The sequence below is a fragment of the Branchiostoma lanceolatum genome, chromosome 9 (assembly GCF_035083965.1).
Source record: "Branchiostoma lanceolatum isolate klBraLanc5 chromosome 9, klBraLanc5.hap2, whole genome shotgun sequence".
NCBI lineage: Eukaryota > Metazoa > Chordata > Leptocardii > Amphioxiformes > Branchiostomatidae > Branchiostoma > Branchiostoma lanceolatum.
This window is the reverse complement of record NC_089730.1, coordinates 7,774,096-7,791,053: the sequence shown is the minus strand read 5'-3', so window position 1 is coordinate 7,791,053 and position 16,958 is coordinate 7,774,096. Positions and strand designations below refer to the sequence as shown.

Genomic DNA, 16,958 nt, shown 5'->3' with positions numbered 1-16,958 from the left:
TGGTCATTTCAATATACCTCCCATCCATATAACCTTTCACCTAAGGTCAGAACAGAACATGGTTGACAGGAGCCTGCGTTAAACCCGTCACACAGAGCCGACCTGGCCTCCCAACTTTTGCCAGACCATGCTTGGGAGTTAGTGGTGTACAAGGTCATCCCTCTGTGGTTGGGAGGTGGTTTGCAAGGTTGCCTACTTGTCATTTAAAGTCATCCGTGACAGTTGGGAAAGTCATGTTCTGCTTGGACGGCATCAAAGGGACAAATTGGAGCTAGGAAGGGATGAATTCAAAGATTCTCCCAACCCAGCAGAGACTTTACTTGGAGGTAGTCTCTACCAGGCCCCGCGAATGGCTGGGAAAATAGTAGAAATTGGCCAAATAGAGTGAATAGTATGCTAAGGGAGTTGGCTACGGAGAGAGGGACAAATATGCCATCCTAGGCGAATGAAACCCTCGATGGCCAAACTCCCCCGGCAAATGTTCTCCCTATAGCTGGCGTGGTTAGTCTGGTAGAGACTAGCTTGGAGGGTGGTCTGGGGCAAAGTGTGGGGATGTCCTGAATGTGTGACAGGGGCTTTACTGTATAGTTCTCTCTTCCTGCGTGACTATATAAGTCTCTCCTCTGTATCTTGGTCCAGCATCTCTAGAGGAGTTCCTATCTCCATCTCCGCAGCGGCTGGGTTGTACTTCCCCTTCATGCGCCGGACCTTACGGGCGTACCGGCACCCGTAGATGGTCGCCGCGGCAACCAGCACCAGAACCAGGATGATGGGAATCCCTGCAAGACGAGAACGATCATAAGTTTTTTGTACTGCTTTCTCCAGAAGAAGGGAAAGACAAAATGCCCTACCGACATGCCATATAATAGGAATAGGTTAGAATACAATATATCAAAGTTATTTTTGAATCAAATATCTTACAATACGTTAAATCAGTTGCAATTTTCATTATCTTTACACACAAACCCTCTGTGCAAGATAATGGCAGCCTCTTTGCTAAAGTGTTGCCTTGTATCTATCCGTAACTAGCTACCTGGTCCTTATCAAAGAACATGTCGCGAAATACTTTAAATTTATGGATGTCTGCTCCAGGATAGGGCAACGGTGAGGAAATATAGTTCAAATACTATTCTGTACACATAAATGTATTTGGAAACCTAATTGAATGCTTTGTGTATTATAACCATGTCACTGAAAGTAAAAACCATCCACTACGTATACCAAAGAGCTGTCTAAAAGCTATTTGCTATCGCTAATCATAGTGAAAACATGCATTGAGTTCAAAATGCTTTACAAAATTTTGCATACAAAAAATTAAAATGGAGAAGTCCACATTATGTCAGATCCTGAGACATGCACAAATGGCATGCATGTATAGTGCATCATGCACATGAAGGGAACAAGAGGAAAAAAGGGTGGTCATGGGCCCGGGGTACCAACCTATCATCAGAAAGAGGGAAAGGAAATGGAGTTGCTCTGCAATAACTGGGAAGAAGAGGAGAAAAAAAGACACCAAATCAACCACCAAGTGCATCATAAAGAATATACAGGAGAAAGTATGCAGACAGTATAGGCATAATTCATCAAAAATTTATAGTCTTCAGATCATCAAAACAAATCTGGTTTTTGTTCAGATTACAACTCATAGTGACAGATAAGTAGATTTGTTTGTCTTTACTTCTTGTGAAACAAGAATACACTGAGATTCAACATATTCATGTTTAAATTGGGTTAGAAGCTTCTTACCTATGTAAACAAATGGATCCGTGGCATTAGCAGCTGGACCTGGGCTCTCTTCCGCACATATGCTACCTGCAGAAAAAAAGGGAAAGGAAGACTTTAATTTAAAGGCAGCTTTTCTCTTTTGTTGACCTCGTAGCATAATGCTGGAGACGATTTGCATAATACTTTTTCGACAGCTGAAAGTGCAATGCAGTCTTGCTACAGCTCCTTTTATAGCTAAGCACACCTACTAGAGCAAAAGGTTTCAGCCAACGCAAGTACTCTAGTGCCAGTTTATATCTTAACAAAATTTCTGTCCAATACAATCATACTTTTCATAGTGTAGAATTTTTGGCAACACCTCACCTTCATATCCCACAGGACACAGGCAGCTGAAACCACCTGCAAAGTTGACACAGGTCGCTCCGTTTTCACATGTTTCCGCAACTGCACACTCATCTACATCAACAGTACACACCTCTCCATTGTAGCCTGTTCCGTTACAATTGCAGGAGAAGGCATTTAACAAGTCTGTACATGTGCCATTGTTTTGGCAAGGATTGGAGCTACATTCGTTTGTCTCTAATTCACAGTCACTACCCGAGTAGCCCGGTACACACTGGCACTCGTACGATGTAGTTCTTACTTCACACGTGTTCAGTGGTTCGTTTTCGCAAGCTATTCTCTGGCACGTTTCGTTGTGCTCTCCGCACGCGATCACTTCTGGTGGCTGGTAGTTGGGATCCTCGCACGTACATGCCCCGATGTAGTGGCACGTTCCGCCATTTTGGCAGGGGGACTGCGAACACGAGTTGATGGTGTCCTGACAAACATGTCCACCATATCCTTCGGGACACGTGCAGTTAAAGTTATGGATGAGGTCTACACAGATGCCACCATTCAAGCAACGGTTGGGTTCACAGTCATCGATGTTGTTTTCGCACAAAGTCCCGTTGAAACCGAAAGGACAGAGACAGTTGTATGTACCGAGCACTGCGTCAACTTCTTCACAAGTGGCGCCGTTGAGGCACGGACTGGAATCACAGCCTCTTCTGTCCAACTCACAGGTGTCGCCTTCAAAACCTGGCAAGCATGTACAGTTGTAACCGTTAACAAGATCACTACAAGTACCCCCATAGAGACAAGGATTGCTAGCACACTCGTTGGTCTCGTTTTCACAATTACTGCCGACAAAGCCAGGCACACAGGTGCAGTTGTACCCAAGGTAGAACAGCCCGCTTGGATCGCTACCGCTCTCGACGCAGGTCGCTCCATTTTCGCACGGGTTGGATGCGCAATCGTCGATGTCGTTTTCACAGTTCGTCCCCTCGTAGCCCGGTTCACAGCTGCAGTTGTAGCCGTCGGGTAGGAGTTGACACATTCCATGTACGCACGGCTGTGCCAAGCAGTTGTCAAATACTGCACAGAACTCTCCAACATAACCCGGCAGGCACTCACAGAAAAACCCTGTACCGTTAATGCCACAGGTTGCATTATTCTGGCAGGTCACATTGTGGCAATAGTCATACATGCTACAGTTTGTTCCAAAGTACTGCTCAGTACAGGAGTATGTGTAGTTTTGATAGTCCTGACTTAGCGTGCAGTTACCCCCATGCTCACATGGCTGTGTGAAGCATAGGTCTAGAATCTCGCATGTTTCCCCTAAGTAACCATCAGCACACTGGCAAGAGAAGGAGTCCACCCCATCTACACAGGATCCTCCATTCTGGCAAGACTGACTGTTACAATCATCGATATTGATGCTACAGTTTTTACCAGTATAGCCCGGTCGACAAGAACAGTTGTATTCTCCAGGGGAAACATCGGTACAATTTAGAGTCGTGTTCTCATTACAAGGGTTTAGCTGACACATACTCAGGACATTTTCGCAGTATGTACCGTTGAAGCCTTCAGGACAAATGCACACGAAGCCCCCAACCATGTCCTGGCATGTCCCGTTATTCAAACATGTTTGACTGTCACACTCATTTACCTCTTCACTGCAGTTTTTGCCGGTATAGCCGGGAATGCATGTACAGTTGTAGTCGGATGGGAAAATACTAGTGCAGTTGGTGCTCGTGTTGTTATCACATGGGCTTGTGTTGTTGTCCAGGGCACACATGTCGATAATGCTCTCGCACTGCAACCCTGTATACCCTTCGGCGCAAGTGCAAGTAAAACCGGCATCAGATTCGTTACATGTTGCATTGTTTTCACAGGGCTGGCTTGCACAGGATTGAACTGTCTCTGGGCTTGTCTCGCAGTATGTACCCGTGAACCCATCTGGACACGCACAGGTGAAGTTTGCAGCTGATCCGTTGCAGGTGCCGTTGTTCTGACACAGACTGGCATTGCAGGTGGCAACAGGTGTTTCACAATTCACACCTGTGTGAGGTAAAAAAAAGGATTGTGAGAAAAATTGGAGCATATCTACAATACGTTTTTGATACTTTTTACAAAAGAGACAAATCTACATCATAGTAAGTGGCATTAACAAAACACATGTATACAGTAGAAAGAATAACTAACCTTGGAAACCAGCAGTACAGGTACAGTTGTATCCATCCACTTGATCTTCACACGTTCCCTCATTTTGGCAAGGCTGGTATAACAGGCACTCATTCTCTAACTCACAGTTCCTTCCTTCATACCCCTCTGTACAATTACAGGTGTAAGCAGAAGTGCCGTTTTCCAGACAAGTTCCATTGTTCTCACAAGGATTTGGCATGCAAACAGCTGACACATTCTGTGGAGATTCACAATTTTCTCCTGTGTACCCTTCTGTGCAGTTACATGTGTACATTTCAGTGCCATTTTCTAGACATGTACCATTGTTCATACAAGGATTTGATGTGCACACAGTAGAAACATTCTGTGGAGTTTCACAGTTTTGCCCTGTGAACCCCTCTGTACAGTTACATGTGTACATTTCAGTGCCATTTTCTATACACGTTCCATTGTTGTTACAAGGATTTGATGCACACACTGGCATAGACACATTCTTTGGAGTTTCACAGTTTTGTCCTATGAACCCGTCCATACAGTTACATGTGTACATTTCAGTTCCATTTTCCATACATGTACCATTGTTCATACAAGGATTTGATGTGCACACCATTGACACATTCTGTGGAGTTTCACAGTTTTGTCCTACGAACACGTCCGTACAGTTACATGTGTACATATCCGCTCCATTTTCCACACATGTACCATTGTTCATACATGGCGAAGAGCTACACTCTAAAGTAGCGTTACCGACGATCTCACAGTTCTTTCCAGAATACCCTTCCTCACAGCTGCAGTTGTAAGTGGTTCCAACCCCCTCCTGACACGTTCCATTATTCAGGCAGGGGGCCAAGGCACACTCCAGGAAATCCTCTTGGCAGTTCTGACCGGTCCATTCCGGTAGACAAATGCAGCGGTACGTACCGGGAAGGTTTTCGCAGACACCGTTGTGTAGACAGGGTGAGGTGGAGCACTCGTCCACATCATTCTGACACGTGCCCCCCTCCCATCCCAAAGTACAGGTACAGTTTCTACCTATGGAAACAAACATAGTCATTGTGAGAGAAAGCAAACATCTTTGAAGATAAGAAAGTGAATTCGTGTATATTTTTCATTGTACTATAGAATTACTGTGAACGATATGGTAAAAGATTTGCTGAGAAGAAAACTTATCTTATCCTGTCAAACAGTGTGTCACTATGCCTATATATTTCATAAAATGAGAAGATTTCAAGTATAACCACTAGACTCTTAAACCCATGTGGTATATATTACATGCAGGCAAGACTGTCAGTGGTTGTACAATTCATAGGAGACTTTTAAAAGTTAGCTACAGAATTCTAAACCCCTCAATGTTTATACCTTGTGGTGTGTCCACACATGTCCCATTGTTTTCACATGGGTCCTGGACACTACAGTTCACTGCACTGAGCATGATCTCACAGAGGTTGCCAAGGTAACCATCAGGGCACTGACAGGTGAAGCCTGCCTGTCCTGTGGACTCCTGGCACGTCCCATTATTCTGGCAGGGGGAGGACAGGCACTCTTTGATGTCCCCTTCACAGTTTGGACCTGAAAAGGAGTATAAAATGCATCATTTTTATCCTGGAAATATATATCAGAAATCTATAGGAAGCATTTCTCAAGAGACAGTTTCAACACTGATGATTTATCAAATTTTTAAAAGCTCGACTATCTTTATCTAATGAAATATTTAGGAAGGAAAGGTCTTTCCCTAAATACAGTAAACCTACCTAAAAAGCCGTCTGTACAGTTGCAAGTGTAGTTTGTCCCATGTTGTGCTGAGGGAACAGGTGAGCAGGCACCCCCGTTCAGACATGGGTCGGCCCAGCAGGAGTCCAGGTCAGCCTCACACTGGGCACCAGTCTTACCAGGTGGACAAGAGCAGCTGGAACAGGGTAGATAGAGTGGATAGAGTTAGACAGATTCTATAGATAATCTATAGGTTATAGTAATGTACTCGGTCACATTTGCTATGACAATTGTAATCATGACTTGTACTGTAGATAAGATGTTGTATTATAAGTTATAAGGAGTTTCTTGTTTCATCTTCTTTATCTTCATCAATTATATGCTCATTCAATATCTTTGTTTCCAAGGCATTAGCATAATTCAGGAAACATTTGAACAGTGTGGTTTTAGATTAATGGCAGTAGAAACTTGCCTTTTCATCAGTCTGAATTAGATAACACAGTGTAAGTCGATAGCTAAATTCTGCCACTTTCTCACTTTCTCTTCGATTTCCCATCATTTTGAGCAGGGCTAATGGTATTTCTTAAAATTGCTATCTTTTCTGTCAGTCTGTAATGAAATATGTTACAAAGTGTATGTCAACAGCAAAAGTCTGACACTTTTTCAGAAAGATGGCAGGCTTCCCTGTCATGGTATTGATGCTCTCTCTATCTCTCTATCCAATTTTGCGTCTTTCATTCCCCATCATATGGGGGTTGGACCTGCTTACACATGGATGGGAGAGCCCCAGAACTCCTCATCAAGTGCAAGTCTTTTTTGTAGCAAGAGTTTTTACGGCTGGATGCCCTTCCTAACGCCAACACAAACCCTATTTCTGGGCTTAGGACATGGGAAATATGTGCCTTTCCCAAGAGCACAACGTCTGGGTGCATGTCCGGACATGTCTGGGTACTCCACTGGGGATTGAACCTGGGTCTCATTGGTTCATAGCCGGATGCTCTGCCACTATGCCACACAGACGCCACAATATGCGCCACGCTATGATAGGGTAAAAGCAGTGGAAACACTGCAGCAATCTTACCTGTAGTTAGCCACTAGGTCGGTGCAGACTTCATATGGCCGACAGGTTGTGTTGGTGCAGTCATTAATGTTCTCCTCACAGTTGGGTCCCAGGAACCCCTCCACACACCCACAGAGATAAATCTCACCTACACTGGAACAGGTGGCACCGTTCTCGCACCTGTTCCAGGTGCAAGGGTCAGTTTCACAGCTGCTGGTATTGGTGGCACCTGTGATAAATTCAATCAAATTTGGAAAAAAATGTAACCAAGAACCAACATTTTAACCCTATCACTACTGAGTCCTGCTGTAATCAATACGAAATTTAGGAGCATAAATGGGGCTTAGCTGGGTAAGGGTTAAAGCTAGTGGTTATGACCTTTCTTCAGTAAAACCAACAATTAATTGTAGATTATGAGTGACATAGAATTATTCATTTGACTAAACACGCCAATACTCTACAATACATTACGAAATATACCGCTAAACTATGAAATCACAAGTATGAAATCACTAAGTCACAAGTAAGAGTCTCACCTATTGGACACTGACAGACGTAACCGTTGACAAGGCCGTGGCAGGTTTCGTTGTTGCCACAGGGATTTGAGGCACATTCGTTGATCTCCCGTGAACAGTTCTCTCCGAAGTAGCCCTGCTTACAGAAGCACTGGTAGCCACCTAGCAGAAAACATGAACATTGCAATCCATTTTCACTTATAACAAAAAAGATCTTCAGGATTTTCATGCAGTGTCAAATCATAAAATGACTTTTAGCAGAATATCATTCTTATTACATCTGATCCTATCCTGAAGGCATAGCACCTAAAAAACAATCAGTCCATTTTTTGGCGACACCTTAGGAGTGATGACATTTTTCTATTTTCTGTCAGAAGACCAACCACTGACCTTGTGTCAAGTCTTGACACACAGCACCATTCTGACAGGGGTTGTCCGTGGCACAGCGGCTGACGACTGCCTCACAATTCTGTCCTAGGTAGCCCGAGGAACAGCTGCAGCTGTAACCACCCGGCTGGTTCACACAGCTGCCATTGTTATAACATGGTCTGCTGGCACAATAGTCAGTACTCTCACAGAAGTCTCCTGTGTACCCTAAAGAAACAACACTTACAGTCAGACGACATGCAAAGTGTGCAGTGTAATATAACCAGCAGCTGCTGTTGTTATAACATGGTCTGCTGGTACAATAGTCAGTACTCTGACAGAAGTCTATTATGTAACCTAAAGAAACAATGCTTACAGTTAGAATGCTAAGGTTAGGTATGACAGGTCATTCAGTGTAATATAACCAGCTGTTGCGGCGCTGCATGCTTGCAAAGCTGGTGTGTCATGTCGAATGGCAATTTCCTGGCTATATAGATACAGATACAGAATTTACATTGAGAAAAATAGTTTCATTGGCTACAAATCTCTATTTTGCAGAACAGATGGATCAAGTGACAATGGGACGAACATTTTTTAAAGTCTGGATAAACCAGCTTCTAGTTATTGACACAGCAATTTTGGTGTATACTCTACAAATGCGTTATGAACTTTTTATTTGTCCTGAATGATGTAAAGTTGCATCAACACCAAGGTATGTTTACATTTAGGCATATGGTTTCTCTGTTTACCTTCTATGATAAGGTAATACGGTATCAACATTTACATCTGACCTCTGTACCTTCTCAAGTGGTTTATGACCAAAGAAGTGTATCATGGGTTCATGTCACACAACAGTAACTGTAAACCCATTTAATTTTGCTGTGGTTTAAATTTCGTAGTAGGAGAAGAAAGGAGGTTTTTCCAGAGTTATAAGTTCACGGTCAAAATGACCTTGCAGCGCAAAAACACATATATTTGAGGCATTATGATTTTGTGGGAAAGAGGTCACATGAAAATAAAACTGCTGCAAATATTTCAAGATTTACAGTTGACTCTTTTCCATTAAATATCAAAGCTGGTGTGTTATGCTGAAGGGCGGTTATACAGACACAGATACAGATACAGAACACTTTAGTAAGTTTACGGCTGGAACCAGAGAATACATAACTCAGGGCACTTTTCTTTACTTCAAGAGAATGTTCTTCACTCCAAGTTCAATACACAGTTAACACTTAGGCCACACCAATTTAATTTCTTGGTTAACGGAATTTAAAAAAAAATGCTAGATTGGAAAATCAACAGGAAAACAGAATCTCAGAGGAAAGTTTGTACTTTGGTGCACACAATTTCAGGGAGTGAACAGGGTCAGGTGCAAGTTTTCACCCCAGCCTTTTGTTCTAATGATTTTTTGTTGTTGCTAAAATTAAAGAAAAATCTGTTAACCAAGAAATTAAATTGGTGTGGCCTTAGCTAGGAAAACTGGTACTAATTGCTCACCTTCAGGACATAAGCATGTATAGTTTGATGTGGAGTTGCTGCTGACACATGTGGCGCCGTTGGTACAGTTGTTTGATACACAGGTGTCTATGGACTGGCACTGGAACACATCAAATCTGGAACACAAGGAAACACATGGGGTAAACAATGGGTTACATCAGTGACACATGCTATTAATTGCTGCATAGAAATTGACAGCAAGACTCCTTCTTTCTTGGATGTCTATCACAGAGCGTTGATGATGTCAATGGTGTTGTAGATGTCAAAAAGCCATTTACAGACAACAGCAAGACTTCAAGAACAAAGTTAGAGAGAGGGAGAATACAACACATGTGTGTACCAGCCTGACTATGGGTCACAGTCAAAACTGTAGCACAACCCGAAATGTCCCTCCAGGATAGAAGTCATAGCAAATATTACTTCAGGTGACCCATAAAATACAGACTAGTCTGGAACACCAGCATCAAACATTATCACGTCCCAGGTATACACTCACACTCACTATCTGGTTTATACCGGTAATATAGAAAGAGATTACTAGTATTACTGATAAATCTTCCAGCTGAAATGTTAACCACTGTTGCTCAACTTAAAATAAGTTGTGTTAAAAAACAAACATGTACTGTTAACTTTTCCTGTAAACAGATATTCCAACTGCGTGCTCTACAAAGTGACATATTGTGATCTCACACTACAAGTTAGTAGAAGTTGAACTGTTTATCTTATAACCACACTGTTGATACAGCATGGTCACTACCCTTTGAAGGTGACCATACAATCTGCTAAGAGAAGGCACAGGAATCAAATCCCCATTTGAGGGGTTATGTGAAACATTAGTAAACTTTATTTTCATCGTAACATTTCACACCCTCCATTTCCTAATTCCAGATTGCTAGTTAAGTGCATTTACACTAGTTCACAGAAAACAATATTTTAAAACTTATCCTGGCAACCCCCCTCACAAGATCCCTCTCATCCCAACTACTATGATCTACTAGCTTTACAAAAGGCCAGTGTAGTATAAAGCTTTTAAAAGATTTCTGAGGCAGGCTTTGAAAGGTTTTACTCTGATACCCGAGCTCATAGTAACAACCGTCAGTTGACCTTTACATGCTCTCAGTCTCTCTCAGTCTTGGGCAAACCCCCAAATATGTTCATATTCTGGACTAACAGCGTGCCTGAGCTCTTGTCCGTCTTTGACCTTGCAGTTGGGCCCAAGTATGCAAAATTTGGCCTTCAATCAGTTAGTAGCAGCTGAAATATTTGTTTATCTATAACAGCTGCCTCATTTGATCATTTTAAGACATGTATGTACATGCCCTATCCTTGAACCTGAAGTTGTTGTCAGATAATTACTTCGCAAAGTCACGTTGTAGGAAGCTTGGTGGTCTGGAGACTGAAGCTAGCACATCAATGGCAAGCATGTTAGTTATTGTTACCCCCAGTAAGATAATACTTCTGGGAACAAGCCCAACATTCCCCATGTAACTGTTTTGGTGCATGGTAACTATCACTTTACCTTGCAACACATTTTGACAGGTTGTTGCTAGACATCTCTGTTTTCTTTTACAGACCAACTTCAAAGTTGGCATTGTGACAATGTTGGAACAGATCCGAACACATTGTACTCAATCAAGGGCCAGGGTACAGGAAAGGAGAGATTGAGAAATAACAGTTTCTGACATCTTGGCACTTAACCCTTTTGAAGCCGAGGGCAGACGTGGCATTTGGGAAATGTGTATACAGCATTGCAGTCACAGCATGCCAAAATTGTGACTAGCATCTGAGGAAGCTGCAAATATATGTACCGTAAATCAATTTATTTTTGCAGGGATGCCACGGAGAGGAAAGGAGTTTTTGCAGTGTTTATCTCCATGAAAAATGGAGATATTGTTTTTGGCATGTCTGTGTGTGTGTGTGTGTGTTTGTGTTTGTGTTTCCGGACTCTTGTAGTCAGCATAACTCAAGAACCTCTTGATGGATTACAATGATATTTGGTATGTGGGCGGGTGTTGTGAAGCCGAAGGTCAGGGTCGATTTTGGGCCCCCTGGTATGTGACCTTGGTACTGCAGCAGAACTTCAATTTTTGTATCTTTTGACCTGGAGGTGCTGTGGTCTTGATTTTTGGGTGGGAGATAGCTTGTGATGTAATTAAGAAGTGGTGTAGGTTTGGGCCCCCTAGCAGCTTGCTCTGGAACTGCAGGGGCGTTATTGTGAAAATCTTCTAAGGAGAATAACTAAACAAAGGAACAACGGATTTCCATGATATTTAGTATGCAGGTAGCTTAGACAGAGATATACACAATGAAGTGCAAATTATGCTAATTGGGACTTAATTTGCATAGATAATGAGGGAAATCTATATTTGCTGTGTTTTCCATTATAAGACTCAAATACATGTAACATATGTGCTTTATGGAAAGTGGAGCATCAACAGATACCAATTATGCAAATAATTTCCTGATTTGCATAATTAATGCAAAAACACAGAAATTCATCAAATTTGAAAATTATAGGACTGTCAATATTGCAACATGTTTAAGTAAGATAAAGGTGTTTAAGATAAAGCATATATTATGTAAATGTGCAAGTCATTTGCATAAATAGACTTGTTCATGGAGATATGAGGTCGCGGAACTCTTGTTAAATTTGTGGTTGTAACAATTCTTTAGTAGAGTACATGATAAAGTACCATAATACAATGGAAATGCATATTCCCGCTGTCGTGATGTTGTGGTGAAGATGTCACAGTGAAAATCATTTAACCAATGCCAACATTTCAAGAGTCACAGTACCTCAAAACAAGTTACACTTAAATAAAATCTATGAAAAAAAAGATCAAATACAAACTGTACGTATGCATGATTATGAAGTACATGTATATTCTGTTCCGTTGTTCGAGGTAATAACACATAGATAGGTACGAATTCCACAAATTTAATCATTACACAAATAAAATGTTTATAGCATACTGCTGATACTGGTCGAACCAGAAACAGTGATAGAGTGATAAGAGACAGTAGCCAGTCCATGCATTAAGGAATTAGCAAGTAAAATAAACAGTTTTAAAAGCTGTCCCCAAACACATTCTAGATAATCAAACATGGCACCTGTTGAGATGCTTGCTGACAGAAAAAAATGTTGATGCCTTCCCTCTTGGCAATTTGTTGCTTTCAATCTTTTTATAAACCTCACTCCTATATAGGAGGGCCTGCATGGGGGGTCCCGACAACGCTCTACGCTAAATTCGGAGGGCCGGCTACGTAATACGCTAAATTCAGAAAGCCTCCCTACGCTCTACGCTAAATTCAGGAAGCCCCCCCTTCGCTCTAGCCTAGATATACTACACTCCAAGCAGTAGTCAATTGAGACAGTCAAATCTATAGCACGGTATGTCTACGAAATTGCCTGGATCAATTTGCCAGGTCAGCACCCCTCCCACCCCCATGCAGACCCTCCTATGTGTTTCCTCATCATGAGAAAAGCATGCATCAACCAAAAGAAAGATAGATAGGCAGAAATAATTGTCAATACTATATATAAACCCTTAGTAACCTTCATGGCAGATCCTATATCCGGACAGCTGATCATAGCTATCTAAAAATTATGCGCATAAATGAGTCAGTGCTGTCTCCAGCTTCAATCTTTTTTCCGTCCAACTCATTGTTTGGGAGCCCATGTTGTTAAATTTCCTTGTTAATTCTGTCAATTAGGGAAATACATTGTCATTATTTCAAGTCATTAATCTAAGATTTTTGACGGAATTTCTTTCTGTTAAAATTTCTTTCTGTCATGACAAGCAAATTTCCGTCCTGGGATGGAGGGACGGGTCCTGGAGACAACCCTGGCATAGTAGGAGGAAACATGTCCAAATTAGCAGTTTGCAACGCAAGCTAATTAATCTTCAAAGTCAAGTGGGTTCCCCAAGAGGAGGAAATGATCCTTATTAATGGCTCTGAGTACTGTTTATCCTTTGGCTGGAAGGAAAGGATAAACTTGACCAGAAATAGAACAAATATTTTCTCTGCAATGGAAACCACCCTGTTTGGACTTCCTTTAATCCTTATATTGTTTGGGGAACTTGTAAATTGGACCACACAAAGTTTGTTCCTATTTGTAGGGTGCCTCATTCAAGTACTTACTTCTGACATTCAAGTTTTTGAATATGTTACTGTAAATGCAGAAATGTTCACGGTGGTTTTATGTTCATCGTGAACTCTTTACCGCAAACTTAAAACCACTGCGAAAAGCCTTTCCATTGTGTGACTGTAGCTCTACTATTGTTTAAAAGGCAAACTCAAAACCACCATGAACACTCCATTTTCTCCCTGCTGTCGCAAAATTAAATCCCAGAGAACATTTCTGCATTTACAGTAATAAACTCACTAGTGTAACAGTTACGGCTCAACTTACTAAGAACTACATGTAATTTAAATTTTGCAGTGGAAAGGGAAACAATTTATTTGCTACATGTTTAGGTCGATCGCAGTTGACACAACTATGATATAGTCATACAATGAATGACACATTGACAGAGCATTATTAGGACAACACTATCTCCAAGCCCAAACATAAAACCTCCGCAAACATTTCTTTTATGATTTACAGAAGAAAATTGGCATAAAAAAAGATCATAATTTACACTAGCACCTGTTGACATTCTTGTGCCAACAAGTTTCTCTCTGTGACATTTCCATCTCTGCAGGTAGTCAGCAGACAGAGTAATGAAGCCAGCAGACCATGGATGGAGTTGGAAACACTCCATCATATTCTGTAACATCTTTGCCAGGGATTGTACATGAGGGAGGGGTGAAATCAAAGGGTCTGGGTTCAAATCTCAAGCAGGTTCTACCCTAATGTTGTGCTAGTGGGAGAGGCACTTACTCCATCAGGTGAAAATTATGGCTTTTCCGCTCTGTATACATTGTATAATATAATAATCACCCTTCTGCGTTATACACAAGCTTTGCGGGCACGCAACCAGACAGCAGCTGGTTATATTACATTGAACGACCTGTCACAACTAACTTTTGCACATCTAGCGATGGAAACGAACTGGTACGAATACAAGTAGAATTGACACAACTTTCATAACTTAAATTTATATAGCTTGAAAAAAAATGACTGTATAAATGGTGAAATGTTTGCAGAGGTTTAAAATTATGCTAAGACCCTCCCTATCTGCACGCCAACCCTCCCCTTCAAGATTACTGTACGGTCCCTAGCAGAAGTCAGCTGTGGTCTGGCAATGTGGTCTGCTGAAGAAACAACAGACATTTGGACAGTTGATGGGTACTTGGGGAAAAGGAATGTGATATTCTGTAAATACCACTTGTGAGAGGCTGTAACTCCTGTGGCAACTGAAAATCCCAGCTGTAATGCAAGGAAAACAAACAATTTTGGTTCCATCAGTCAATAGATTTGCTTTCTGTGGACAAACTTTGAATGATAGGGTAGAATAAAGTTCTTGGGCTTGGTAGGTAATGAGCGATGATGTAGCCTGGATGCCAGAACCCCAAACTCTAAAATATGTATTGTGCGGGTATGTTTTAGAGAGATATTTTGGGGGTCTGGCATCCAGGCTAGTGATGATGGAGAGAGAAAACACTTGAAAATGTACACCCTCCCTTTTTGCCAATCCTGTTTGTCCCTAGGTCATTCAAACTCCCAAAGTTTATCTCCTTCTTTGTTTATTCGTTCCCATTAAAAGCAAAACCCCACAGGGCATAACAGTCAACACACCAGTTTTGTATGCTGTACTGGATAGACCCTGGCTCTTCTGATAAGTGTGGCGGGTCATATTCACCTGAGATTATTTAATAACTTCAATAAAGAAACCGGTGTAAAGTACCCCTTTCTTAATCTTCAAGCACTGCAGATATAGATACAGATGTTAAAACTAAAAATTTAAGGCAAAATTATAAGATTTCTCTAGCTCACAATTCCACGGAGCAGCGGTCCTTTCTACTGGAAGCAGAAGCTTGAATGAAACACTTCGATTTTGCAGCTACATCTGCTTGGAGATTAACATTTCCCCTTTTCCCTCAGTTTTATCTTTTCATCAAAACAGGATGTTAGTGCAAGGTTAACTCTGGCTCGTATCCCCCATGATTTTTCCTGCTTCCTTCCTTGAATGTGACAAAACAGAAATGATCAAATCTCAATTTCAGGAAACGTTTCAGTTTCCCTTTTGAGGTTTTCCCCACAAAATATAACTTAACACAATTTTACAGTGCTGTCATAGCTATACAGTGGATTGGTGCCCCCAAACAGTGAGGGTTTTGTTTCTCTAAATGGCATCAAGGTTTCTCTAATGACAAAAATGACCTGAATCTGATCCCCGGACCGAAAAGCGTGACAAATTCATTACTCGCTATGATGCAGTTACCAGTGGGGGTAAATCATGATGTTCTCACCATCTCGCCCCCCTCCCCACACAGCTGTGACCACGATTTTTGCCAAAACTCTGCATACCCACGCCCAAAAGTGGCTCTAACAATTTCCTTCTGTGTAGGCTGTACATAGATGTGTGATAAGCTTTAGGAATGTTTGACAAGCCTGTAAAAATGGGCTAGAAATATTTTTGATCGTCGGGCCGACGATACGATACGCACGACGGCCTGAGAAAGAAAAGCGATCGCACTTATGTGAAAACGACTTGGCATACTTGCAGATAAAACCACATCAAACAACAACATGCAACAGCAGACACTCCCTAGACAAACCATGGCGGTGTAGCCAGTGCTTGGCACGCGTACTCCACAGTATAACAGGATATGAAAAATGTACGACATGTGTACACTTCACACTTTCTTAGTTGTCTCTCACCTTGTCCAAAAACACGCCGCCAAAACCACAGCAAACCTCAAAGCCCACGACATTGTTCCTCTCCTAGAATCACTCCCGAACGATGTAGCTGCTATTCACCGAGGTGTTGTACGCACATCGGCGGCGACATGCTCCCGATTGGGCCGAGGAAAAAAAAAGAAAATAACGAAACGCGGAGAGACGTTGGCGTGTATCAACAACTGACGAAACAGCTGGGATGGGCGGCGGTTAAAGGTTACCGCAGGGGGGCAGACCACTACTGTTTCAGGGGAGGGTAAAGATTGAACTTCATATACATATTTGGGGACCTTTCATTAATGCAACCAGGCCTATTTCGACATCAAATAACGCTAGAAACACGCATTGTTATTTCGAGTTTGTTTGATCAATTTTCCAGAAGCAAGTTGTCAAGACGAATGACTTCCCTAAAGATAAATGGATTGTCCCCACTGTTTGAAATACCGGAAATACCTGCGTGACTCACGGGTAGTGCGTTCTTGCTCACCTGGGAATAATGCGTGGTGTGAATCACGTTTATGTAACAATAACAAGGTGTCAGTGATCGTCCGTCCGTGAAGTGTGGTGATGAGTGGAGAAAACAATGTTGCAAAATTAGAATGGTGACACAACATTTTGGAATCGGTTTAATAAAAGTGTCACCGGTATTTACATGTTAACGTTACCAATCAGTGATAACTGTCATTCTTATCACAACTTCCATAGGAGGTCAAGATTGGTAACAAGTAAACTT

General features: G+C 41.9%; 1 protein-coding gene across 1 annotated transcript; it reads right to left on the bottom strand.

Moving 5' to 3' along the window:
• Positions 1-596: 596 nt before the first annotated feature.
• Positions 597-16,465, bottom strand: LOC136442092 (neurogenic locus notch homolog protein 1-like). Its single transcript, XM_066438715.1, has 12 exons — positions 16,208-16,465; positions 9,379-9,494; positions 7,906-8,109; positions 7,537-7,677; positions 7,022-7,229; positions 5,982-6,136; positions 5,590-5,805; positions 4,252-5,262; positions 2,089-4,107; positions 1,747-1,812; positions 1,441-1,485; positions 597-779 (listed from the first exon to the last, which is right to left on the bottom strand). The coding sequence occupies exons 1-12, from the start codon at positions 16,258-16,260 to the stop codon at positions 607-609; spliced, it is 4,407 nt and encodes a 1,468-aa protein (XP_066294812.1). The 5' UTR covers positions 16,261-16,465; the 3' UTR covers positions 597-606.
• Between the last annotated feature and the right edge of the window lie 493 nt (positions 16,466-16,958).